The sequence below is a fragment of the Lipophrys pholis genome (genome assembly GCF_963383615.2).
Source record: "Lipophrys pholis genome assembly, chromosome: 12".
In the NCBI taxonomy this organism is placed as follows: Eukaryota; Metazoa; Chordata; class Actinopteri; order Blenniiformes; family Blenniidae; genus Lipophrys; species Lipophrys pholis.
In genome coordinates this window covers 26,303,780-26,330,668 of record NC_137641.1, presented here as the reverse complement: position 1 = coordinate 26,330,668, position 26,889 = coordinate 26,303,780, and the positions used below count along the sequence as shown (strand labels likewise).

Here is a 26,889-nt window from a genome sequence, read left to right as displayed (position 1 = left end):
ATCCTGAGCCTCCTCCATCACTCGGACCCTGCGCAAGTACTCATTGTGTCAGCTCCATTAACTCCACCTCCAGCATCAGCTCGTCAGGCCTTGAACATCTCTGCAGAGATCCAGCCGAGACTCGATGTGTTGGTTCTGGACCAGAGAGGCGGCGGTCAGCGGGCCCAGCTTTAACCTCCTCTGCACTCCTGTTGATGATCTCAAATGAAGCCTTGCTCTTCTCTCAGCTGGAAGTGGCTCCTCTCCTCACGCTCTTGGTCCAGCTTCTCCCGGGGGGGATTGTCCATGAGGCCGCTCTGAGGTGTGAGCCTGGGGTTTGAACAAGCCAACATGTAGGAAAGGCATTTCAACCACATAGAAGTCACGTATACAACAAACTGCCCTGAAGCATCTGACAAGTCGCACTATGGTTTACTGGACCTGCATTCCTTTAACAGCCAGCTGAGCAGTCATTTGAGCTCTTGAAGCCAGAACAAGATTGTCTTTAACTATTAGCACTGTATGACAGGTTCTGCCTAGTAAGCGCTTTGCTTAAATAATAGCACTTTAAGGTTAGAAATAATTATTTCACTGCCTTTGTTTTACTATATTGTTTTTATTGCTCTTATACGTCTGTAATCCTTTATGTTTTTATGTGTGTGACAAAGGATGTAAATGATCCTTGTGCTGAATCAGGCTTATTTACAGCGACCTTATGAAAACTCATGAGACTGTTTGTGCATTAAAATGCACTGTCCTGTCCAAATAAATGAATAAATAAACGAATTAATGAATGAATGAATAAATACATTCTCAGACCTGTGAATGACGTGATGTCACTGATTCTTCCCAAATAACTAAAATATAAAGTGTTTTGACGTTAATGACGTCCGTGAACTCAGTTTCCTGTCGCGCCAGAGGATTCGCGCATGCGCAGATTGCAGGCGTGTCTTCGTTCACGTGATCGCCAGCTGCCGTCGCTGCTTCCGGTCTCGCGGCAAACAGCTGTGTGCGCCTTCTGGGAAGACCCGCGCCGCTTCCTGCCGCCAAACTTTGAACAACAGCAGACGAAGAAGGCGTCTGCACTGCAGCAGCTGGAAGCCTCACTTTAATCATCCAGCCAGTAAAACAATTTTTATCTATAAATTCACCGAAGATGTCTGTAACGCCGAAGAGGCCGCGTCCGGACCAGATGAACGACTCCATGGAGAAGAGAATAAAACGCATTTCAATCGAGGGGAACATCGGTGAGTAGATGAAAGCAGATCTTACACGTTATTATTAACTGCATTATGCATTAATGTGTCTGTAAACATGTGAGGGAATCATTGGCACATTAGTCTGCAACTAATGGAAGCTGTAGAAAAAAACAACAACTCAATCAGCAGTCAATGTTATTTTGCCGCCAATTTCAGCAATACTACAATATTTCTTCGGCATCCATGTGTGTAAATATAAATACGACATGTATGCGTGATGCGTAGGTTCGAGATGTGCTGTGAAATATGAGTAAAGTTGTAATGTCTGCGCCTTTTGTGCGTCTTCAGCGGCGGGTAAATCCACCTTTGTGCGCCTCTTGGAGCAGCAGGGCGAGGACTGGGAGGTAGTACCGGAACCGATCGCCAGGTGGTGCAATGTCCAAACAACAGGCAGCGACTTTGAGGTATTAACACACACGGTCAAATCTGCATTTTTAATGCTAAGTGTACACATAAAAAGAAAAGTGGTGAATTCACCGGGTGGGGGGCAGAACAGCAAAAAGTCAGGGAACACTAAAGACAACGGGAAGTGTTGATCTGTATTTAGAGTGCAGCTGCTGTCTGTCCATATATCTGCTGTTGTACCAGTACCAGTACACACACACACACACACACACACACACACACACACACACACACACACACACACACACACACCTAGTCCTAACAGATGGTCCCACCCTGAGCAGATGAGCATGTCATGACCGGGACAAGCATCTCTAACCTCCCTGCAGCCTCACCTTCTCACCCTCTCGGTCTAACATGCGGTGCTTCAGCTTCTCTGGTCATATCCAGGATTTTTCAGTGCACAACATTTGGAAACGTGGTTTTTAAATGTTTTTAAGACAAACAAATAAAATGCTGTAGTAATGATATAGAAAATGACTCCTCAACGCAAACATTGTAATCAACACTCATAAAAATGAAGCAATGTGACTTGTCTAACATCGGGTTACACTTTATACAACAATAAATAGTCTATTCCCGAAGAAGAAGAAAAAGAGAAAAAATATGCAAATTTACAACCAGGGAATAATTTATGACTTCATTTCTCATGTATTCTAATATATTCAAGCACGTAGCTTGTAAGGAAAAACCTCAACCAGCATATTGCGTTGTGTTGCCTCTATGATCCACAATATGATCGGCTCTGCTGAAACTGTTTGTCCATCTACTTTTTAGACCAAGAAGAATTTGATAATCTGGTTTTATAAGAAAGATACTGGTGGAAAAGTAAAAAAATTCAGACATTTAAACCATGTGAAAGGGTGTGGGAGTAGTGTAACATGATAGTGTGGTGGTATTGTCGGCACGCACAGCTTCGGCTGACGGAATCTCCTAACAGGACTCCCCTGCTGCCTCAGCTCTGAGCCTCACCATGTGTGAGGCTCCCTCTGCCAGTCAACTCACAAAGTGTTTCCGTGCAGTGGCACCAGGTTTACATGTAATCATCTGCAAATATCTGGTTTAAAATAAAACTTTAATATCTGTTTTTTATATATATATTATATGTATATCCGTCTATCAGGCGTCAAAATGAGACAAAGCTGAATTACATGTTATTTCCTTCAAAGGAAAGACTTTTTATTCTTTCAAATTTGGAGGAAATCCATGTATATAATCAGCAGAAACCTTTATAACATACGAGGTATTTACCAAAATTTCAGTATGTTGCATCTCAGATACTTGTAGAATTAGAAAAATATGTTTCGATCCAGTATTTTTTTATTTATTTAGAAGATTCTTTACTGTTATTGGTTATTTTAGCAATATACACAACTTAAATGATGTCCAGCTAAAACATTGACGGGCATCACCAATGGAGATATTTGTAGATAACTACTACTTAAAGTAATTTTAAAGCAATAAATTTTTTGGCTTCCGGGGCTTTAAGAAGGGTTGAAATGAGATAAATCTAAATTTATTTAGTTGATTCACCATTTTAAAAAAGTGCTGTGGTCCTTTTTGAAATAATAGTCTTATGAAACTTTTTCATCAGACGGTTCACTCACTTTTTGAATGTAAATGTTTTTGGAATAATAAACTTCTCCCGTCGAGTCTTGAACAAAACAATGGCGACGCAGCGTCAGCGGAAACTTAAAGCTGATATTTACTCGAAATGTCAGCTTGGACACGCGTGTGGTTTCTATGCGCCTCCGGTCTGTCTTAATGGGGAAACACTGAGGTTTACCAACACGCTTGTTATATGTCAACACCTGGAATGTGAACTCAAAGAATGTTGTGAGTGAAAACACAAATCTCGACCGCTTTGTTTGCACACAAGCGCCAAACTGGAGCCTTTCGAGGATTTTGAGCCTAAAATTAACAATTAAAGTTTAATTTCAAAAGTCCTGAAGTTTATGGTTTTTTTGTTGTTGTTTTTTTTTTCTAACCGTGATGTCCCAGGAGCTGACCACGTCTCAGAGGAGCGGCGGGAACGTGTTGCAGATGATGTACGAGAAGCCGGAGCGGTGGGCCTACACCTTCCAGAGCTACGCCTGCATCAGCCGGGTGCGGGCGCAGATCCGCTCGGCCAACGGGAAGCTGAGAGAGGCAGAGAACCCCGTGCAGTTCTTCGAGCGGTCCATCTACAGCGACAGGTACCAGCGGGGGAAACCTGCGAGCATGTTTAATAATCACGGCACTGAAATTCCTCATGTACTGAAACAGATGAAAACAGTTTAAATAAAACTAATACATCTCATTTAGGTTTGTGTGTAAATATGAATTCCAGGCTTTGGCTTGTGAAAACGGCAACATATCAATTATAGTATTCATTCTGCCGGTTTTGCTCTCCCTGACGGCAATTTGATTAACGTGTTGACCTGCTTTGTAACAGTCAATTATCCAATATGTTTGGGCCTTTTGTACTGCAATCAAACCCGTACGCTAGTAATTTGCCAATGGTACAATTGTGTATTTAACATTATCACACTGACATTTTGCTAATGATGAAATAAGTTAGAACTACATGATTGAAGTAGCGTTAAAAAAAGAATTTCCAAATTTCATAACTGCAGTCAATAATGTAATAATGCATAAATGGGCTCTTGGAAATAAAAGCCTTTTTTTTCTCCTCAGGTTTTGTGCAGTTTGCTAATCAAAAAAATAAATAAAGTACCATGCATCATTATTCATTCATTGAGTGAACATGTCTCCTTAATTATAGTTACTATTCATTACATGATCTGCAAGTTATTACATTATTGGTTTTATTACATTGAAAATGACAAATTATTACCCTTTCGGCGGACATTACGTTATTGGTTGTTGTACGGTTGCAGCAGAAGGGGCGTCAGGTTAAAAAGTGAGCCTGGGCTCCAGTGCAGGTTGCCATGGTGACGCCTGTAAAAGAAAGCAGAGGAATAACTTAAGATTCATAGTTTTAATGTCAATAAATGTGTTAATTTCCCATTATTTTGTCTGAGATCCGTATTGTGTTTTTGGACATTGTTTACCCAAACAGGCTGATGACAAAGTTGCTGTACGTAGAGTGTTGCAGTTGAAGGCTTAAGTCAAACGTAATACTGTCTCTGGTCAGTATTTTAACTCCAGGTGGCACCATTGCATGTCACTGTGCACTAAGGAGAAGCTCCAGTTCCAGTTAATAATGACATCACTTGTTTCTTTGTTGCTAGAAATGCTAAAAATGTTATTTAAAAAAAAAAAACCAAACCCAAACCTGTTTCTCATGTTTCAGGTACATTTTTGCGTCCAACCTGTATGAGAGCGAATGTCTGAATGAGACTGAATGGTCGGTGTACCAGGACTGGCACGGCTGGCTACACAACCAGTTTGGCAAGCACATTGAGCTGGACGGCATCGTCTACCTCAGAGCTTCACCAGAGGTACTTCACCGAGTGTGGTGTGCACGCTTTTATTTTTCTTATTTTATCGAGAACTGACAGTTTAATCACTTTTTTTTCCTTTTGTTTGAAGAGGTGTTTGGAGAGGCTGCATTTCCGAGGTCGAGAGGAAGAGCAAGACATCCCTCTGGAGTATTTGGAGAAGCTGCATTTCAAGCACGAGAGCTGGCTGCAGCACAAGACCCTGAAGTAAACATCTGCATCGTGCACCAGAACAGTAGCAGTGTTTGTAAAACAGAACAAAGGGTCTTGAGGATTTCTTTTCTTTTTTTTTAATCACACCCTGTAAAGTCCCCTAAATAAGAGAAAGACTCCATTCATGCAGCATCCCGGGGGGGGGCAAACACGAGCCGTTTGTTGCATGTGACCACCATCTGCTGCATGTCTTCGTCTTCTTTAAAGCCCTCGTGAAAAGAAGGGTACGTGTTCCCAGCTCTTCTCCTGTGTCAGTGGGTCACTGTTCTTTCAAGGAGGAAATCTTATACGAGTGTTCTTACTACAAAATGTACTTCCTGTGGAATAATGTGGAAGGTCTCAGCCGTCCCACACTCGAGGGCGTTTGCTCATCTCGCCTCGCGTACAACAGTTTTATTTATTTTTTCTTTCTCGCTGCACTATTTTCTTTCTTTTCTTTTTAGATAAGTAGCTCCAGTTTTGGGTTATGAACTGAAGTAGAGAGGGTGTAGAATAAACGTTCAGCCATGTTGGCCTCTGGGCTGACTGTAAAGGCAGGTTAGTAGTGGACCGGTAGGTTTTGATTGGCTCATCCTTTAACTGCAGTGTTATGTTTGAGTCCCGTTAATTCGTAGACGCTGAAGCCCAAATTTCTCCCAGAATGGATGAATGTCATCAGTCGCTTTAAAATATTGGTCACAAAGTGGTTTCTGTGTGTGTGAAAGCCATGAAGTTTCTTTTTTATTTATTTATTTATTTATTTATTTATCAATGTTACTCACTTAATGTACGACTTTGTCTCTGCCTCCAGGATGGAGTTCGAGTATCTCAACGACGTGCCGGTCCTGACGATGGACGTCAACGAAGACTTCAAAGAGAGCAACAGCAGGAGCGCCGACATGATTGAAAAGGTGAGTTATTGGTCAACCTCACGAGATTTGAAACGATCGAATCGGGGTTCATTCGCTCCGATCAATTCCCGGAGATGTCATGAAATCAGAGCAACAATAAATTGTTTTCACACCTGGTCTGTGTATCAACGTGTAGATAATGGTATGGAGCCATACTGAGGTTACAAAGTGTGGAAAACACAGAAAACGGTAACAGCTGGTGTAAATTAGGGGCGAGAAAATGAGCAACAACACATATTTATGTGATTGTATTAATCTCAAATCAAATATTTTAACACACAAAATTATTGCATGTTGCTTATACTTACTTGTACTGTGGGTTTTTTTGGTGTGATGTTGCATCTATATATTTTTTTGCTTTTGTCTTGAATGCACTGAGGTACCTATTTAATGTAGTTTCACACTTATGTATTAAGAAAAAAAATGGTTAATGTAGGTTTCGTACATAGAATGCGGCTCAACACTCAAAATGAGGTAAATAAAATTGAATTTCAGTCTTAAAACTATTGATAGATATAGAAAAATACATTTGAATAAAACCGGCTACTATATTTAAGCAAGCACAACATTAACGCGATAAAATGTCAAATTTGTCGATTAAACAGCTCTTTATGATGGGACAATATTCGTAAGATGGCTGAAGCTCACATTCTTCAAAAGTCAGAAATCTCCCATTAAAGGTTTTGTTTGTTGATTTCCGCTGACTGGGACCTTTTGGAATATTTCTACTCTGGTCTGTTTTGGGAACAAGCGGGGTGAAATCAGGTCATGTGATCTGTTCAGTTTGATCTTTAACTCAGACGCCACAACGTCGGCCGATAATTCATATTCTGTACCGGGAGCCGATGTTAGCCGACTATGAGTGACGGCAAGGCACCTCAGGACAGACGGAGAAGCCACAGCGGGATCACAAAAGCAAAATAATAGCAAAATAAAGCAGCTTTGTTTTTGTTTGTTTTTTTAGGTGAAGGAGTTCCTGAGCACATTGTAAACGTCCTCAGACGATGGGAAGATTGAAACGACGCCTGAAAGGAAGAAACGCAGCACTTGTTTTTAATATTATTTAAAAACAACATTGACAATTGGTTTATTTTTCTCTTCTGTGGTTAAAACTGCTTCGGGGGCATTTTCTATCATTTTCTTTTCTTTATTATAAATAATATTTATCCGTGGTTTTCTGTGCACAAATGAACTTTATGTCATGAACAAAGACAATAAACTTTGAATATTTGAATTATTGCCGATGTTTGTTGCCAAATTTTGTTTCTGCAGCTTTTGCCTGTTAAGTTTCCCCTGCAGCCTCACAAAAAAAATAAAATGTAGATAAATAGAATAGTTTATGACAATAAAATATATGCTGGACTGAACGGACTGAAAACCGGTGTTCCTCAGGGCTGTATACTGGGTCCCTTCCGCCTGTAGGTGTAGTTGGACAAACAAAAACATCCAAATTACTCACAGTGGTAGAAGTAAAAGGAGAAGGTCCCGAAGTAAACCGCCTGGTGGACGTTTACACCTGCTTCTGCCTCAGTAAAGCACAGAACATCACAGACCGCTCACACACTGCTGTTTCACCCGTCTGACCTGTCGCAGAGGCGAACAGGTGCTTCAAAAATCCTAAACTGAAATAAGTACTGACTGCAGTATTGCAGACTGCTTCCTCTACTGAAACTTTTATTTGCATTTTTGTGTTTCAGTGTGTTATCTGAGTGAAGTTGTGTCGAATATTCCTGCATTTGGGAAGGCAAAGCTCAACCTTGTCTTGTTATTGGGTTGTGTCGCTTAGTGACTAATAGATCAATTGTTTTGGAAACAAGTAGCCGTTGTGTAATTTAAGAATGAAATCTGCTTTAAATGTGAAGCTATTATAGAGGTAAATAAAATCAAATGTGAGGAAAAGAATTATACTTTAGTTAAATAAATACTTTTAAATGAAATTTGGCACTTTCAAACAAAGTAATATGCCTTCGTACTTGAGTTTGTTGTACCTTCGGCCACATATCGTACCTGGCCTCCATCTTTTATTGCAGGTTGAATTACCGACCCTTCAAAAAGAAAAGTACAGTTGGAAATGGAGTTGAATTGAATTTGGACCGACCCACAGACAACAATCAAAGGGTTTAGCCTAAATTAAATTACTGTGGGTCCTCGACCTCCAGCAGCTGTAGAATACTGCACTGTTCCTGGTATGTGTAAATGTTAACTTTGAATAGGGTGGTTTAATTCCATTAAATATCTAATCAAAATTTGATGTCTGGAGGATTAAATCAGGTCCACCACCGTCTGTGGTTAACTTCTCTCATATAGGCCTACACATTGAGTGTAAAAATGTCTATTTTGACAATAAACGTTGCGGATCTTCTACCTGCTGTTCACACCTCCTCCAGAAGATGTCGCTGGTCCACATGTCTGTCGGCTATTTTTGACTTTCTCGACTTGCATTTACCCGGTAGCTCCAATAGGATTGAAATAAATCAACCTGAAATAGCTGCTACGATGTTCAGTAATAACAAAGACTAGAATAAATAACACCCAGACATTTATAGACTTTCAGGCACACTATAATGAAACACGGAGGGTTAGAAATAACACTTGTATGACTTTTGGAGGTTTTTGATGTAATTCTATGCTTTACAAGTCAAATGATTGCGTTGTTTATGTGGCTTGTATGACTCCAACTACAAATCACTTTTTTCTGTTCATTATTAACTGATATCTTTTAAAGATTACTTTCCTGAAAGCTATACATTAAGGAAACTTTGAGTTGCTTCATGAGGAATTAATTTTAAAACAATGATCAGTGTTTTTGTTGTTGTTTTGAATAGATGTGATTTATTTTCGTTTACAAAGTGTTGAGGGGAGTTTGGTGCGCCTCCCTGCGGGCGGTGTGACCTCCTCCTCCACCCCCACCGGTGTCGTCACGCAGGAGGCGGGATGGCACTTTAAATATGGAAAAAGACACGCTTCGCACGGAGTCTCCGAGCACGCTTCCAAGCAGACACAAAAGCAGCCTTTTCTCTCCAAAGATGTCACCCCCCCACGACCCGAGGAAGGAGGCGTCCAGCTAGATATGAGGATTGCGTATTACGCGTCAACTTTGGTTTGTAGAGTCGAAGAGCTCATCCCAGCGAGATAGCCCCCAGTTCCTCGAATTCTTTCTTTTCTTTCAAAACAAAACAAAACAACTTTTCTTGGCCCGAGACGCGCGTCAGCCTTGGAGTAGGTGAAGATTTTGAGAGGACGACGGCTTGTGGACACCAAACTGATCAACTTCGAGGACGAACTCTATTCACAATGAGCTCCGAGAAGAGCAAGTAAGTTTATGATTTCGAAATGTCTAGGTGTGTTGGGAAGTTCGTTGGTGAAACCACAGGTTTGGGTTCAGGTGAAGGCGTGAAACAAACTGGATTCTCGTGTGTATATATATACATTACAATTTATTCTGAACTTTTTCTGTGCGTAACTTGTCTGTTTTAGTGAGCCCTTTGTTGTTTCTGGCCATTTGTGGCAATTATTCATGCATCTAATGTTTGAGTGTTTAATATCTTCCAAAAATGAAACACTGGTTCACACGTTCTCTCGCTTATGTACACTTGAATTATCACAACTATTTATAGGTATCCGAAGTAAGAGTGTGTGGGGGGGGTAACTAAACCAAGCAGGACATCGTTCCTCCTTAACCAGAATTTGTAAAAACTTCTCTGGGATACCAATTATATTAGTAAAGATCTATCGTTCATTGGCGTGAAACCCTCGTCTTGGATCATAAGCCTCTGTTGCCGCACCGCTGTGGCTATGAACGGACGGTAATCTATTTTCCCGAGAAGCTGTCACTACCAATTAGAGAGGGACGCGGAGCGCAGGTCAGGCGGTTGAGAGGCGCATCTCCGTTAAAGAAAGCGCACACATACACACCATGTGGTGTATGAGCTCTCCAAATATCCACGCGGGCCAACGTGGTGCGTCCCGGCATTGCGCAGTGACGCGTGTGTTTGTGCCGCAGCCTCAACTAATCACACGCCACGCTTCCAGCCAAACACGGAAATTCATGTAAAAAAAAACAAAGAACACAAAGTGTAAATCCTCTGGAAATTTTAAGTCATAAAGGTTTGCTCCCCAAAACAATATTTATTTAAGTGACTTCACTTGTGGAGATAACCTTCCCTTTCTGAGCAGCAGAAACTGTAAAAACACAAGTTGATTCCTCATTCTTCTGTCATTTGTCGCCGGGACACCTGCTTTGCAACAGGGAAATACTTTACTTTTCTTTGTGTCGACTCATTTACTCGAATGACTGTTCCTCTGGGTGCCGTCTGGAAGCTGAAATGCTCTTTTGTGCCTCTGATGAGTGATGCAATGAGTAATTGGGTATAAGTCCACTTCCTTGTACAATCAGGTTTCAGAGGAAATTCCAAAAGTGAAGGAAGATGTCAAGCTTAAGGCATAAAAGGCACCTTCAGTATATAAAGTCATTGAACTTCTGTCTGTGTCTTTTTGAATGAAGCCAACTCAAGGGGGAAAAAACCCATAAACTTTAGAGGTTTAATTGCACTTTCTTGCTTACTGTAATTGTAATCGCTGTGAATCAAAGTGTTCATTGCACTTCATTGCAGTCTCTTAAATTCACTCTGACCTATGAGTGTCGGTGGCAATTAAAATGTTTTACAGTTGCCCTTTAAGCAGATCTGTAAACTCATTTTTGGTGGGAGTATCACTTCTGAGGCTCATAAATCAACCCTTTCCATGCTTGTTGCGCTGGCAGTGGAGGAGAGAGCGAAAGAAGGAGGGGTGCACCTACCGCCGTGGTAAACCTGGCTGGTGGGATTGGATGCGTCATTCTGTAAAGAGATGGGGATGATCCCTGATCCCCAGCAGCTGATCCCAGCTCCTCACGCACTGACAGGTTTATCCAGCCTCGCTCTCTCTCTCGAGGTCACCGGGAACCGAGGCAAAGTGAGAAGTTCACCGGCCTCAGATGAATGTGGCTGATTTGTTGTGAACGTCATGCACATCCTTTTTTTTTTTTTCTTTTTCTTCTTTTTCTCGTTAAATTAATCAGGCAAAGGAAATCAGAGCAGGAAATGAAAAAAAAAAAAAGAAAGAAAGAGAAGATCAAGAAGATTTTCTGCATTTGTAATGACGTGAATGAGGACATGGAATCTTATCTGCCTCATGTCTTCAAACTGAAGATGTGCATTTTTTATGTTTAGGTATCAGATTCTTGATTTCAACTGGAGTCGCTTTGACTTTGCAGAGTTTATCACACAAAGTATTGTGAGTTTCTTTTTTTTCTTTCCATTACCTAAATCCCAGTTTTTCCTACCAGTGCCACTCGGTCTAAGTGAGGAAAGCTTAGCCCTTCCTCTACATCCTGGAAGCCTGCGTACCACCTGTGGCATGTTTCTCATCATTAGGGTTTCCCTGTTTGAGGCCGCAGCGTGGAGTGATTAAACATGGCTCCTTGGACTGGCTGTAACCAGCAGTAAACCCGAAACATGAGCTGGCTTTGCTCTCCTGTGTGGCCAAAGGTTTTTCTGAAGGCCCTCGCACTGTGTTACATGACCTGCCTCCGTTGCACTGCATCAGCAGCACTTACCTGTTCCAGAGGCAACGCTGGTCGGCCTGAGCCGTCTTCCAGGAAACACACCGAGGTGGACTTTGCAATTTGTGTGCAATCAATGTCAGAGAATTAAAGTAGCCACGCCCATTTGTTTTTAAAGTTATCCGTGTGGCTCTTTTGATAATCTTCAGTGACGCTCGAGTCGTGTCGTGTCTGATTGCGTCGGACTCGCCCGCAAAAGGAAACGGTGTGAGGATGCTTGTTGCTTGAAGTTGAGGGAATTTCCTGTGCACTTTGTCCTGGGAGACGGAGGTCAAGTAAATTGGAAGAAATGTGGAGCTTGCGACACAAAGACACTGGTACAGTGGACGATCGCCACATTAATATTACCTATAAGCTTGGCGCCAGACCTCAGTCCCTCCTCCTCCTCCTCGTCGCTCGTTTGATCTGGGAGCTTGTGGCTCGACATTACGCCCACTATCAGCGTTATACCGCAATCTTCTCAAGGCCAGATATCGTATCCACTGGGGAATGTAGATGTGCCAGCAGAGCAGTTAGAGGAACAACTTGTATCCTTCCTGGCTGTGTTTATTTAGTGATTTGTTCATCCCATGTTAGTTTCCACCAATTGGCGCATGGCACATTTCGGTTGAGAAGGAAGCAATTAGGCAGTTTTCATACCTGTGCAGTTTCCGTAGAGTATGTATTAATGAACTGACGCATTGCCACAACATGAGCGTAGTAAAGGTCAGTGGTGAATTCGGTTTATGTCTTTATGGGTTTATTTTATGTGGCTCCCCAGTTTGAGATCTATTTTAACGGAACACAGAATAAGAACAATGTTCATAACATGGATTAGTCCACACTTGGCTGAACTAGGGGAGCCACATTCCTAACTAAATTCTAGGAAACTTGAGGCTGCACGATCAAAGGAAACTTCAGGTCATGGAGCAGATGAGGATGTTTCTGATGTTGCCGTGACCTTGAAGTGCACGTGAGGTCTTCCGTGTGGACTCCGGCCACCACTGTGACTTCCTGTTGCAGGTCCAAGTTTAGACTTTAATGGTTCATTAGCAAATTAATTTCAATGCATTTATGGAAAACAAAGTGCAAAGTACTCATGAACAGAAAGTTCCCAATGATGTCGCAAATCGAAAATGTGGAGTAAGAGTTAAGTGTAATGCGATGGTCTGAAGGTCCAGCACTTGGCAAAACCATAAACAATAAATGAGCAGAGCTGCATGTGTTTTGAATATTCTCTGCAAATTCTTCGCAGCTGTTGTTGGTGCTGACAGTTCCGTGCAGTGATGTCTTCTGGGAATAAATTGTCCCTGCATTTGGAAGTGCTTGTTTTTGAGTCATTCATCTCAAGTGTTTTTTCAAAATATTGCATGTGGGCTGCAAAGCAATGATTGAAATCAAAACTCGAAGTGCATTGATATTACTTTCACTTCTTCTTCTGATCATCTTTTCTTTCTTTTTTTTGTCTTTCCTGTTGAAAGTTGACACTCCTAAATGAAAGCACGTTGACTTCACTAGTCTCAGGTTGTTTGCAACGATCCTGTTCATATTCATTTACAGCAGTCAAATTCAGCAAAGTAACTTGATAAGTAATTACAGAATGAATGTTTGTGGATTTTACACAAAACAAAAAGTTGGATTTGTTTACTGCAAGGAATATGCACGATGCAATGGCTCTCATTTGTAACATTTTTCTCTATATTTTGCATTGCAGGGTGGAGGATGAGGCAGTTCTGGACAGAGGAGCAGCCTTTGTCAAGCATGTGTGCGACGAAGAAGAAGTAGAAGGTGAGGGGAGCGATAAACTCTGAATTATTGCGGCGACAGACGCATCACAAGCGGGGACTTGCGTGCAGCACTCTGCAAATGTGAAACTTGTCTTTGCTCAACTGCTGACGCACAGATAGACAATCTAGACTGGAGCTGACGTTTCCGCGCAGAACAATATTTCCTCCTCAAATGTTGTAATCCGGTCCACTGCTTGGCTGTCAGCTAAAGCAACAACACAATTCCCATGGAGACACTCTCTTGAATTCATTCACACGTTCACATATTTTGACAAACCACCACATGAGGGGGGCAAACAAAGGGAATGAACGTCAGTGTCCTGGGCCTCGCGTCAAGTGCAATAGTCTTTTTAGGTTTATTACGTGCCGACTCAGGTGAACTGACCAACTCGGGGCTCGCGTGCATGATTTAGTGGGAACATTCGTCATAGCTTCAGGTCCACTTGTGAGAGTTTTCTCTCCCCTTCTTTGTAATTGCTTCCTGAGAGACATTAAGTCACTGCTTCCTGTATGAGCTGCGGTATCGGAAGTTGTTGACATGTATTTAACTTTGCAGGGACTGACTGATGAGGCGCCGTATCTTTTCCTGAGAGAGAAGAGAGTTTGACAAAACTATAAATTACCCTGAAAATGACTTGAGCTTTGCCATGGGTGAAAAGAAAACACACATTATAGCCGCCTTAAGACACGCAAACATTTCACAGCAGATCAGCGAGGCCTCCATTGTTTGTGTTCTGCCTGTGGAAGATAAGGATTACCAATATCCAGGATTAATGTGATTTCCTTTTTAGCCGTGAATGTAATCTGATCTGCATTCCCCGCATTGTCTTGCGTCGTCACAGGTCACCACACTGTGTACATTGGTGTGAACGTTCCCAAGAGCTACCACCGGAGGAGACGCCACAGACGCAAGTCTAGCCACAAGGAGAAGAGGGAACGGGCCGAGCACAGCACGGAAGGATACAAGTCCGATGGCGAGAACGTGGACGACTTCTCCGCGAACGCCCTCAAGCCTCTCAGTGAGTCCTGCTGCGGGAGATCGAGTGACAACCGTCCAATATACATGAAGCAATTCCCAAAAACACACTTGAGATCCTGGGCTGACGTGTAGCAGCTCTCTGGAAATGACAGGATGTTGTAGCTGAGGAGGTAAAGAAAGAAAGGGAGAGAGAGAGAGAGAGAGAGGTGGGGTGGGGTGGCTGCAGGAAAAGCTTGTAGAAACCCACACTCGACTAAATCAGTGGCGCTAAAGACTATGAGCATGTCGACTTCTAATCTGAAAATTGCATCGGATTTGCTTAATGTGTGTAAAGTGAACACAGGGTAGTATGATCTATCGCCTCGGTGGGATTTAGCGAGAAGGGATTCTCAGACGTTAACAACCAGGTGGATCGCAGAGAGGAAGTAGTGAGATGGAAAGAGTCTGGAGTGCAGGGAGGCCTCACACGACCTCCTTTTTAAAGAGGAGGAATGTTCTCGCAGATAGACATTTAGAGTGATGTTTTATAACGACTCAAGAATTTACATCGTTTAGTGTGCACTGATATTACGTACACCATTCTGTATAGCTCGTCCAGACATAGAGAATGAAGTGTGACGGTAAGAACAAAAAAGAGACATATAGAAATCTGTTTGACTTAATCTATTCTTACATATTGGAAGTAGAGTACATGGCGATACACTTGAGGAAGTATTGAATGAATACATTCTTCTTCAAAATCGTGGTTTTTACCAACTCCACAGTAAGTCTATCCGTTGATGTAAATATCTTCAAGTGTCCTCCTGCGAGATGAGAAGCACACCAGATGTCTCTCCCTGTATATAGAAGCTTACTAAAGTGGCGTGGTTGAAAGCTTAATCCTGCAATTGTGTCCCAGAGCAAGGGGAATTATAATTCTGAGGGACTTCTTTAGATCCAGGTTAGGATTTATTGTCTTGAGAGTTGCTACTTGGGGAAATTCCCATCTCTGTGGGAGCATTTCAGTGATTTGTCATATTGCCAGCCCACAGATTAGTGATTTGTTTGAAGGAGAATATGTGGAGAAAATGCATTTCTTTTAAGCTGGCAAACTATATATGCTGGACTCATGACGTTTTGATATTTCACTTGGACTGATATGTTCGTTTATTATGGTGTTTATCAGTAAGAAATACTTTTTAGCCTTCAGATGCATCCTGTCAGTTGTTCTTCTCAGCTTTCCCAAACGATTCAGATGGGAAGTTTTCAGTTGACCAGTCTGTATTTTTCTTAACTGAAAGTGACTATTTTTCCTACTTTCATTAACATACGATTAAAAATGCATCAGGAGACTATTCTCATAGCAACACCAGTGGGAAAGATTGAAACCAGTAGCTGTTTGAGGTATTGTGCAGGTTTAGCACTAGTTTATAGTAAATGAGCCTTATAATTGTATATTGCTTTGATGTAACCTCTGTACCATCACATAAACATCTTGGGTGGGAGGTTGTTTTTTTTTCCTCCTTTTTTTAAGAATTGGCTAAACACTACAACAATAATTAGAAGAGCCATGTCGTTATTATTCAAAATCCTGGAATTGGCTCTTAAAATGGCATAATCGGAGGGTCTTACTCAGCGTATCGGGTTAAGTTGTGCGGACAGGAGGAGGAAGGGCAAAACGTTTGCCTCCCCTGAACTCATCAGGGCGTGTGTGAACAATGGCAGCAGTGCCACGTACCCAAGGGCTGCCGGAATCAAGGTAAGCTGGTAATTCCACTAATATTCCAATGATCCCTTTTGTCATGTTAAAACAAGGGCAGAAATTAAAAAAAAAAAAAAAAAAAAAAAAAAAAAGATAGAAGAAGACAGTATTTTGTAGTTGTAGGATCAAACAAAAGCTCAAAAGATTTCGCCTGCAAGTTTCTGTGTAGCATTTTTTTTTTTATAAAGATTAATTAATCGATTTGGAAAAGCTTCTCTTAAAAAAAAAAAAAAAGCAAACAGTGAAACACGCCAAAACATTTTGGAAAGTGAAACTGTGTAACCCGAGCCAACAATCAATTAGATAAACTTGCATGACGTTTTGTGGTTTCTTTTCCAACCACAAGAGGAAAGTTTATCCAGTTCGGTTGGCTGCAAACAGGCTTATGCTTGTATCATATGAAAGGCTGACACTTTTTCAATCGCAGCGTTCAAAAGTAGATTCATTGAAATCGATTTTTTTTCACGATTCGTGGTTGCGAAAAAAGTGAGACTTTTCTGTCAGACTTGACAGTTAATTAGAATCTAATGTAGATGGCGTCTCTTCAAGCCGTCTCATTCATGAAGCAAGTGTTTTCATGTTTTTATAGCGGGGTTTATTACTGGAACGCCACGAGTACCTCCTGTTCCAGGAGACACACTTTGGCGTCCAGAGATTGGCTTGTGTCCGCAGTACCTGTGATGCTCACCTTCTTATAACACCTCAACTTGAGTGAACGAGGCTCCATTTAATTGCCACTAGTTGTTTTTCTTTATAATACAACCACCCATGCACACAGTTTTATGGCACTTGAGTGTTTACATTCTTCTCTTATCTGTGTTTCTTTGTCACATTGGCCCACTCGGTAAAAGTACTTGTCATGTAGTCATGTACGCTTAGTTAGATAAGCACTATAGGATTTAATTACGTTATCCCCCCATTGTTATTGTTGATTCACTCACATATGCAGTAATCTGCATTCCAGAAAAGCTAGTGGGTGCAGTGCGTTTTGTCCAGCTTGTCTCAGAAACGGCTGTTTTAACCCTCAACGCTGGTGTCGCATAAACAAAACGTCCAAAACGAGGGGAGAGTTACAGGAAGTTTCACTAAAAGTTTGTGGTGCAAAAAGGACCCGAGTGATCAGATTGACCCACGTGGCTCTTGACAGCTCAGCAAATAAATCATCAGCCTAAAGAAGAAAGGAAGTTTAACTTTTTTGAGAAATAAGTTACTCTGCAGCTGCATCAACTAGTAAAGTAGGAATTGATTCGTAACTGCTGTCGGTCACTTGCTGAACATTACTTGCAGAATGCAGTCGTTTCAGATCGGCACAAAGAACGACGTCTGTATCGGCATGCTTTTTGTTTTTAGTTTTTTCTCTTCTGACTCCGACAACATCGTTTGGAGCTGTCGTCTCACAGCCACAGCCAAGCAGCAGACAAGGGCTTGAATAATCCTCTCTCCTCTGACGCCGTAATCCCTTGTTACACCTCATCCCCGGGTGTGAACCGGCCCATGTGCTTAGTCATCCAAAGGTGCCACGATGTGATAAGAGCTCTGCTCATTATCTCTCCATCTAGATGTCATAGACCCGATCCGATTGCCGTGTGAGTCATGCAAACTTTGGTTCGTGGGTTACAGGATGTAGGCAAACATCATAAAAAGAAAATGTTCTCGGTAGTGATACGTACTCGTAGTGCGGCTGACAGACTTTCCTGGAGGCGGTTTCTGTTCCCGAAAGGCCAAAAAGTGTGAATATGTGTTGTCTTTCTGATCTGCCCAAAGGTGATGGGGGGGAAAAAAAAAAGAAGAAGTTTGCACTCTGAACTGGTTCCCTTTCTGCTTACGCTGACTTTTACTCTTTTTTTTTTTTTTTCCCCTTCAGATCACAAAATGTAAACAAGACGTTGTCAAACAGCTGCAGTGGCCTATATTCTGTGACATAGCAGTGCCATATGCGACAGAAGGCATGTTGGATTACTGCAGTGGTATTTTTACTCTTCACGAGTGCATGAATGCATCTCAACAGCTCTTGGAATTCTTTCTTTTTGCACCAATCTTTTGTGAGAATAGTGTTTTTTTTTTTTTTTTTTTGTTTTTTTTTAACCCTGTTGCATCTATTGTTTGTTTTTTTGTTAGAACTCTTTAGACTTCAGACGTCTATCAAACTGCGCAGAAGTTTGTTCAAAAGCCGAAACCTGCATTTTTAAACTCCATCTGTCTGCCTTTTTTAGCCAGACTTCAAATGACATTGTTTCAGTTGTGCGGAAATGGATGAAGGGGAAAACACGTAGATGAAGGGTTGGCACTGCTGCGTGACGGCAAGAACATCCTGGTTCAGTTCCAGTTGTGGCGTTTTGTGTGGTGTGTGCACGTTTCCATCAGGGTACACATGAATTTTAAGGTTGAACGGTCTAGACACTCGAATCCACACCGACAAAGTTGGACAGAGGCAGGGCCGGCTTTTATTTGCACGGCACATTTCGGCAAAATGACATTTCAAAGTGCTTTAAATCGAAAAGCAGAAAAAAATAAATGGCAGGAAAGAGAAATAAGGACAATGAAATATAATTATATAAAAGTTTTATTTAAGGTATAGAAAGATGGATACATGGATGAACAGACCAAGTCACTTGTGATCATGCTTTTAGGGTGAAAGAGGTACCGCTGCGTGTGTCTTTTACTTTGAGACTTCACCGATGGACTAAAATATCCAGTGGACACATAAAGGATCTTTTGGATGTTTATCATTCCCTTTATCTAAGCTGCATTTTGTATTGATGTAATTAGGAGAAACCTTTTAATGTATAAGGAGTTTGAACAGAGTTTTTCTTGCATTGCAGATGTATAAAGCAAATTTCTTCCAGTAGCATCAATACTGCAGGTTTAGGTTTTGTTGCCGACTGTTTTGACCATACATTTCAATGTCGGACTGTAGATCTCTGAGCGGCAGGACTGTGGTCCACATTAAGTGGCTCCTCTAACGCTCGGAGACACACACAAACAGACGCACCCGCATTTCTTTCTCATCCTGCTGTATCTCTGGAGAACATCTGAACTGTAAACAGTCCTGTAAGGTTGACTGAGAGGCTGGACCCTGCCGGATGAGGGGACTGCAGCCACTATTGAGACAAACCTTTCCCTCTTGTTGCGGAGTAAACCACTGCAGCGTCCCCATGTGCAGACTTTTAAATTGCCCTTTCCCTCCCTTTTGCATTACATAAGTGGACATGTTGCCTCTTGTAGACTTGTTTCGTCTACTGCCTGTATTCAAACCCGTGCCACACAAACTCTTGAGGAAAAGTACATTGGAGGAAGTGACAGATTACAAATATTGTTTGGTACTTTTGGAGTAAATCGGGGACACTGGCCATATTTGGATTGTCTGATCAAACACTCATGACTGAAAACAAAAACATTGCTACTTGAATAAGAATTTTAATATTTCTGTCCATTTACCAAAACATGGCACTTTTACTCCTGCAAGAGAATTTGTTTGGCTTCTTACATAATTCTTGCTCCGACTACAATTTTCAACCAGGTATTCTCTCGTATGTCTCACTTCTGCAAATAACATATTTCAGGATATCAATAGCATATAGGCAGCCCCAAAATCTGCTTGAACAATATTCCAAGGTTATAAATTCTTTGTCTATCATACATGCCTTAAAAATGGTTAATCTTGTTATTTGCCTCATTGCTTGATAAAAAGCACCTTTTATTCACAGTTGCCGCACATGATCACTTTAAATCTTAATAAATGATGGCACGACATGCTCCTATTCTCCACTTTTGTGAAATTAAAGTCTGGCGTAAGAACTGACCCCTGATATACCTTTCAAAATGTCCCTCCGGTGGGAATTTTCCACTTTCCAAGTATTCTATGGCACGTCCTACACATCTTGCTCACACTGTATTCTACTTTTAATATCGTATGTCACCACTGAGTATGCAAGCAATTTGAATTTACATTGAAACTATGCTCGTGCTTTTTATCTATATAACTTTAACATTGTAATTGATATAAGCTGGGTTTTTTTTGGGGGGGGGGGGGGGGGGGGGTTGGAAATCTGCTTTGAATGTTGATTTCATCGACGTAATTCCAAATAAATGCCTGCTATAGACATGGCAAATAATGCATTTGAAAACTAAATGGGACCTTTTTTTCCAAGCGTACTTAAAGATGAGTACACTTAAAAGTACTCTGACAACTACTTTTATATTGCTTTAAGTGATTTCCAGTACGTTTTCTAGCAAGCACAGTGGTGGTAGAGCTCTGGGCCTCAGTAGAACACAAACACAGTCCAATGATGGTCGTGGGCTTTCATATGAGGGCAGGTTGACGTCTGTCAGGCGACAGAAGCCCCGACTCAAAACACGGGGGTTAGACGTGCACACAAAGGCGTCAACTTGTTGGATTTTCCGCTGTTTTGCCCGCCGACTAAACCCCAGTTATCCTGTTGAATCTGTCAAAAGCCCGTGGAGCTGTCCACTTAACGGTTGTGTGCAACCACAACAAAGGTCGGGTTTTCATTGATAACACAAGTTGTGAGACTTCAGAAGTGAAGAGTGTTGTACACACCGCGCGACGTCAATGCGGCGTTTCTTATGCAAGTTGGCATCCGTGCAAAAGGACAGGAGCGACGTCCTGCTGGCCATGAGGGAAACTTGAAAGATATCTTGTGTTTCTGTTTTGGTTCACCGGCGTTCGCTTTGGGCTGTGATAGCGATTTGCTGGATGTTCCAGATCCCTGCCGTTTAAGCCTTCGCAACCCACACTACTTGACCTTCACTTGGCTTAATATTAGATCTGCTCGCCACGGTACAACAGTCCCATGTGTACTATTTTTAAAAGTAACCATCCTAAATTGAGCTTGGACGCGGCGATTCAGGATTAAAAGGTTACCAGCGCTCTTACGTTATCAAGGCATCAACCTGCGGAGTCCTGACTGGTGCGTTGTATGAAGAAAGCCTCGTAAATAGATTCCTGTGTCTTGCTACTTAACCTTTACTTTGTCTTCCTACGACATTGCACAACCTTCCTAGAAGCGTTAACAAGGAAAAAGGTGTTTCTCCTTACAGTAAATATAAATTATAGTGATCGTCTTCATTGTTGCGTAACCGATTCTCCTGACACAGTCGTGAGAAAACTCAGATTCTTTTTATTCTCTGAAGAGGAAGTGGAAAATCAACATTTGGTGTGAACTGATCAGGCCGATGACCTGAATCTTGGCAAGACTTTCTCAGGAGGAAGAAAGTTGTCGTGTCCCACGGAAGAGCTCCTCTTTGTGAGGATGTGCTGTCTCAGTTGAGTTATTGTTAGAGTAGAGGTGTCGAATCCATGTCCGGCGTGTTTTTAGTGTCTCTTCTTTTGTCTTTAAAAAAAAAAACAAAACCCTTCAATTTAATAATTTGCAAGGCAGCTTTATGTGTATAGTGCATTCAATCCAAAAGTTGAATCGATGTGCTTTACACCATCAACAGTGCAACTGTAATGTAAAATGAAGATATTTATGCCAAAAAAAGTGCAGATAACCAGAGTGACAAAGAGAACCAACCTAAACTACTAAATCATGCACATCAATTTTTTAACTTTTATTCAAAATGTCTTATAATCTGACACTTTTGCACTCACCGGTTGATTTAACATGCATGTCTTTGGACTGTTAATGGCAGCTGAGGAAACGCACTCAGAATGAAACTGAGCTCCTCCTGTAAGAAACCTCACCACGACGCCGAGATACCCTAGAATGTACAAATGTAAGGGAAAGGTGCTCATGTGCTTTATCTTTTTGTTTTTGATTCAAATTCACTTTACTGTGATTATTTGCATGTCGTTGTTCAGTGGTGGTGCATTGAATCGTGACATCTCGGTGAGCCGTTAAAAAAAAAAAAAAATAGCAGCTGAATTGATATTTCTATTGAGACTGCATCTTTATTTTCCTGACATGTTTATTTCTCCGGCGGTCACGTGTCCCACTGACGCTTCACTTATGATTTGTTTGTCTGGTCATGTCAGAGCTGCTGCAAACGTAAATAATCTTGCCAAGTAAAGTGCTGTAATTTGAACCACAGTAGATGTAGTTTAGTACCTTATTTACATTTCTACACAGCTGATTCAACAAGTGCGGGTGTAATTTAACTTTTTTATGTGGTCACACAGTGTGAAACGGGGGTGGGGAGGGGGAATCCTCAATAGCTATAAATCTGGTTTGGATTGTTTCTACTTAACAAAGGAAATAATCATCTCATGAAGTTAGTTGAAATTTATAAGAAGCAGTGCCTAAACATCGAGTATCGCAGAATTTTGCCAAAATGTGGATTAAATCATGTATTTGCTGTCTCTACATGATTAATTTTTACTTTGATCAACCTTAATGCTGTAATATGGAGCTTGGCCTGCATGGGTGTTTTTTTTTTTTTTTTTTTTAAATCGTCTCTCTCTCCTCCGCAGTCTCTCCGGCCGAGAGGATTCGGTTCATCCTTGGCGAGGAGGACGATGGCCCGCCGCCCCCGCAGCTCTTCACCGAGCTGGACGAGCTGCTGGCTGTGGACGGGCAGGAGATGGAGTGGAAAGAGACGGCCAGGTGAGCCGGACCGCACCGCCTTCACCACCAGCCGGGTCGGTCCCGCCACTTACATTAAGAGTCTGTGGAGGGGGAGGAGAAAGTTGTCCCAAATGTCCTTGTGCACTATCTCGAACATGGAACACAATCCCTTATAAATAATCATGTTTTGTAATGTGCAAAGGAAACGGGCTGCACTCAGCTGAACTCCCGCTGGTCTCTTATCTGATTAGTACCTGCTCTCTGGGACCAGGAAACGGAATAAACTCCCACATTATCAGAACATGACTGATTTTTACGGTCGGCACTGATGTACTTTTACTCGATGTGTAGAATTGTTTCACAAGCTTACGACTTCTTTTTTCGATGTTTATATTAACTTTTTGCTTTTTGCTTTTGGGAAAAAAAGTGATCCAGTTGCAATAATGATTTTACTGTTAGTTGCTGTTATACTATGCTTATACACACACTATTGGTCCACCAGTAGAACTTATGCCATTAAAGAAACAGCAATGCAAACCATCATGTTGAGAAGTCCATAAATAAATAAGGCACTTCCTTTTTTTTTTTTTTGTCTTTTTTTTCGATGAGTATATAAATCTCTGTCCTGAAATATGGGGTTGCCTGAAAGAAAATCTGAATGAGCCCTTTCAGGTCGGTGCTGCCGCTGTAGTCGGACCGCTGTCTTTCCCGGCGAGGCGGCTGGTCGCAGCCAGAGGGGATACTCTATCCCCCAGAGGAAACCCCATCCTCGGGCCTCGGGAGAATAGCTCTTTGTGATGGTGACATGCGAGGCATTATTATTAAAAGCAATCCTTGTCCCGAGGCTTACCTTCAAGGCAGAGCTTATTCCTGGTATTAACAAAGTCTCGTCTCTCCGACTGAGCCCTGTGTGGCCTGAAGCCCGCCGACGACTGTCGCCGTTCAGGCGTGCTGCGTCCTCCAGCGAGTCTGGGGATGTATTTTTTATTTCTACGCTGCCCTGCGTCCTGTGTTCTTGCTCCATGACCTGTGACCAACGGAAAACACTGCAAGGTTGTTTTGTAAAGAAAAGACAATCGATCTCGTCGCCTTTTTGCTCCTCGTCTTTATTTGTTCATAAACACACAGCTCCACTGTTGTGTGCCTTCATTCACATCCTGCGGTGGCCTTCACCTTTCAGGAATTCATCGTGGCGGCGAAGACGTGCAGAGATACACGGGGAAACGCGTGCAAATGCAAACGCATCTCAACTCTTTCCCCGCGTCTTCTGCGCAGGTGGATCAAGTTTGAGGAGAAGGTGGAGAAGGGCGGCGAGCGCTGGAGTAAGCCCCACGTGGCCACGCTGTCCCTGCACAGCTTGATGGAGCTGAAGAGATGCATAGAGAAGGGCACCATCATGCTGGACCTGGAGGCGTCCACGCTGCCTCAGGTTGTCGGTGAGTGACGTTGAAAAGACCTCCCAACTCGAGCATAGGTTTGACATCTGGATAAAGATGGAAAGTGGACATGGCATTATTGAACGAGCTCAAGAACTGATGCAGCTGCTTTAGAGCCACAAACACTAAAGAGGAAAAAAAGCGACTCATCTCAGGATTCCTGTCGCTCAAACTTCAAAACACTCAAACTCGAGCCCAAAATATATTTTATGTAATAAACCATCTCGACCTTTCAGGTACTCCGTATCCATGCTGCCTTCTGCCCGTAGAGTCTGAACTAATTATGCAGAAGCAGCTTTTTTTTGGTTCCATGCACCACATATGCAGTAAAAGTTCCCAGAAACCTCCTTTCTTTAAAGAAAAATTATCATTTTATGCTGCACGGTATATATAACACTTGTTTTCTATGCTCTATATATCATTTTCATTTTTGTTTAATCATTTTGCTGATTTGTACCATACAAATAATGCTGCCTTGCTTCAATCTTTCTCTCTAACAGAGATCATCACAGACAACCAGATCGAGATCGGCCAGTTGAAACCGGAACTGAAAGACAAAGTCATGTACACGCTGCTACGAAAGCATCGCCACCAGACCAAAAAGTCCAACCTGCGCTCCCTGGCAGATATTGGCAAGAGCGTTTCCAGTGCAAGTCGTCTCTTTTCCAGCCAGGAGAATGGTGAGACAACCTTTTTTCATTTTTTTTTTTTTAAATCCACCTTTTTGTGGAAGTCTTCTACTTGATTTCCTATTTCCACTAAACAACTTTCTTTTTGTCTAACCTCTCTATATTGTCCTCCTTTTTTTTTTTTTTTTGTGTATTTTCTCCACCTTCTCTGTCTTCCGACATGCTTTCGCTGACTTCCTGTCTCTCGGGTGTAACAGCACGCAACCCCCTTGAGCACCCTGTGCCTTGCTTTGCCCCACAACACTCAGAGGAACCCTGTGAGGTCACGAGGAGCTCCAGCATGGGATACCTCTGTAAGTGAGGTCACGCCCCCTTCGCGGCGTTGTTGACACGTGAAAAAATAAATAATAAAAATACCACGTGTTGATTCAACTGACATGGAAGTGTATTTATCAGCATTACTAATGAATGGAGTGGAAACCGCTTTTTATGTTGTCGGATGTTAAAAGTCAAACTTTGTTCAGTAAAATTGGTCAGAAGCACCTGAGGAGTAAAGTCTCCATTCTCACTCATTTGCCAGTAGATACCTGAGCATGTTTCTGCTGACGTGTATAAGCAGCGGACTTAACCGCAGCTCTCGCCTCTCTCCCAAGAGCCTGAATGAACCACCATCTGGCATTAGTCCTAAAGCTTAAGCCTCGCCACATTTAGCCGGGTCCTGATGTTTCTGGCTCGCTCCATGTACTTTTCCTCTTCGCCTTTTCTCGACACCAGCTGCTCTTCCTCCTCAGCCAAAAAAAAAAATGTTCTCGCCCAAATTCACACCCCTGCCTCTTGTAATCATGTGTCTCCTCTCTGCAGGCAGCCCCACCACCACCCACCGAAACCTCACCTCCAACAGCCTGAGCGACTTCTCCGACAAACCAGAGAAGGATCAGGTAAATGTGTCGGCGCGGTACTCCTGCCATTTAAAGAAAATTAATAAATAAAGAGGAAAATAATAAAAACAGAAACAATGAAATATATAGATTTACAATGGTATTAATAGTATAAAAATAAAAGAATAATAACATTTTATGTCGTCGTTTACTATTGTACAAGAAAGTAAATTAAAAAATTTCAAAATCTATTAAAAACTATTGGGAAAAAAACTAAACAAGTATAAATTACCAGTGTCTTTCTGTCTTTTTTAAAGCACCAAATACAATACAATCATTTTTAGGTGCTTTTTACAGAGAAAAACCCAATAACAGTTGGGACACACCCTCTTATTTAATACTTTTTTCGTTACACTCTTGACTATTTACATTGTAGATTCTCAGTGAAGGCATCAAAACTATGAATGAACACATATGGAATTATTTACTAAACAAAAAATTGTTTTCCCAGTTATTTCGCACTTTCTTTTTTCTACATAGTCCCGTATGTGTTCATTCATAGTCCCTTCCCTTCAGTGAGAATCTATATAAATAGTCAAGAAAGAAAGGAAACGCATTAAATTAGAAAGTGTTTTACTCGTAGAGTATATGAATATAATCCTAATTATGTTTTGTTTTTAGTTTTTTTCCCCTGCAACATACTGTGACTACATAGATTTATTTTTATTGCAACTAATACAGGCAAAAAAAAACGAGAAATGCAAAATTACAGCCCACCGTCTTTTACAATTATTTGAAATGTATAAAATGTAGAGCTGAGTATGCTATTGCACGAATTAGTGTAATTAGTTAATTAATTTAAACAGTCCAAGTCATGAATTTTATGGGCATGTGCCCTTTAGTTGTCTCAAATATAACGCATGAATAAAATGAATCGCTGTGCGTTTTGTCACATCTCTGTGAAAATGTATTGTACGACACAAAGCAGCGCTCTGTGCTCGCTCGTGCGTTCAGCCGTGTACATGATGCAGCTTGTGACCCCTGGTGATCCGGCCCTCAGCGCAAGAGTAACAAAAGCTCACTGTCTTTGTTGTTAGTGAGCTTTTTTTTTTTTTTTCCACCTACTGTTGATCTGCTGCACT

General features: G+C 41.7%; 2 protein-coding genes across 4 annotated transcripts in view; both read left to right on the top strand.

Moving 5' to 3' along the window:
• The first annotated feature begins 973 nt into the window (after positions 1 to 973).
• dck (deoxycytidine kinase) lies at positions 974 to 8,138 on the top strand. Its single transcript, XM_080476964.1, has 7 exons — positions 974 to 1,226; positions 1,527 to 1,642; positions 3,645 to 3,838; positions 4,939 to 5,086; positions 5,178 to 5,293; positions 6,090 to 6,189; positions 7,154 to 8,138. The coding sequence occupies exons 1-7, from the start codon at positions 1,136 to 1,138 to the stop codon at positions 7,178 to 7,180; spliced, it is 792 nt and encodes a 263-aa protein (XP_080333090.1). The 5' UTR covers positions 974 to 1,135; the 3' UTR covers positions 7,181 to 8,138.
• Positions 8,139 to 9,115: 977 nt separating this feature from the next.
• The window catches only part of LOC308117779 (electrogenic sodium bicarbonate cotransporter 1-like), a 35,310-nt gene continuing 17,536 nt past the window's right edge, over positions 9,116 to 26,889 (top strand). For 2 of the 3 annotated variants that reach the window (XM_080476880.1, XM_080476879.1), the window contains exons 1-8: positions 9,121 to 9,503; positions 13,485 to 13,558; positions 14,400 to 14,576; positions 22,711 to 22,843; positions 24,080 to 24,240; positions 24,741 to 24,920; positions 25,127 to 25,222; positions 25,731 to 25,807. In XM_080476880.1, the coding sequence (XP_080333006.1) occupies positions 9,484 to 9,503; positions 13,485 to 13,558; positions 14,400 to 14,576; positions 22,711 to 22,843; positions 24,080 to 24,240; positions 24,741 to 24,920; positions 25,127 to 25,222; positions 25,731 to 25,807 (918 nt within the window). In that variant the 5' untranslated portion in view covers positions 9,121 to 9,483. Of the gene's footprint in view, positions 9,504 to 13,484; positions 13,559 to 14,399; positions 14,577 to 22,710; positions 22,844 to 24,079; positions 24,241 to 24,740; positions 24,921 to 25,126; positions 25,223 to 25,730; positions 25,808 to 26,889 lie in introns of all 3 variants that reach the window. The other variant, XM_080476881.1, reaches the window with a different exon arrangement.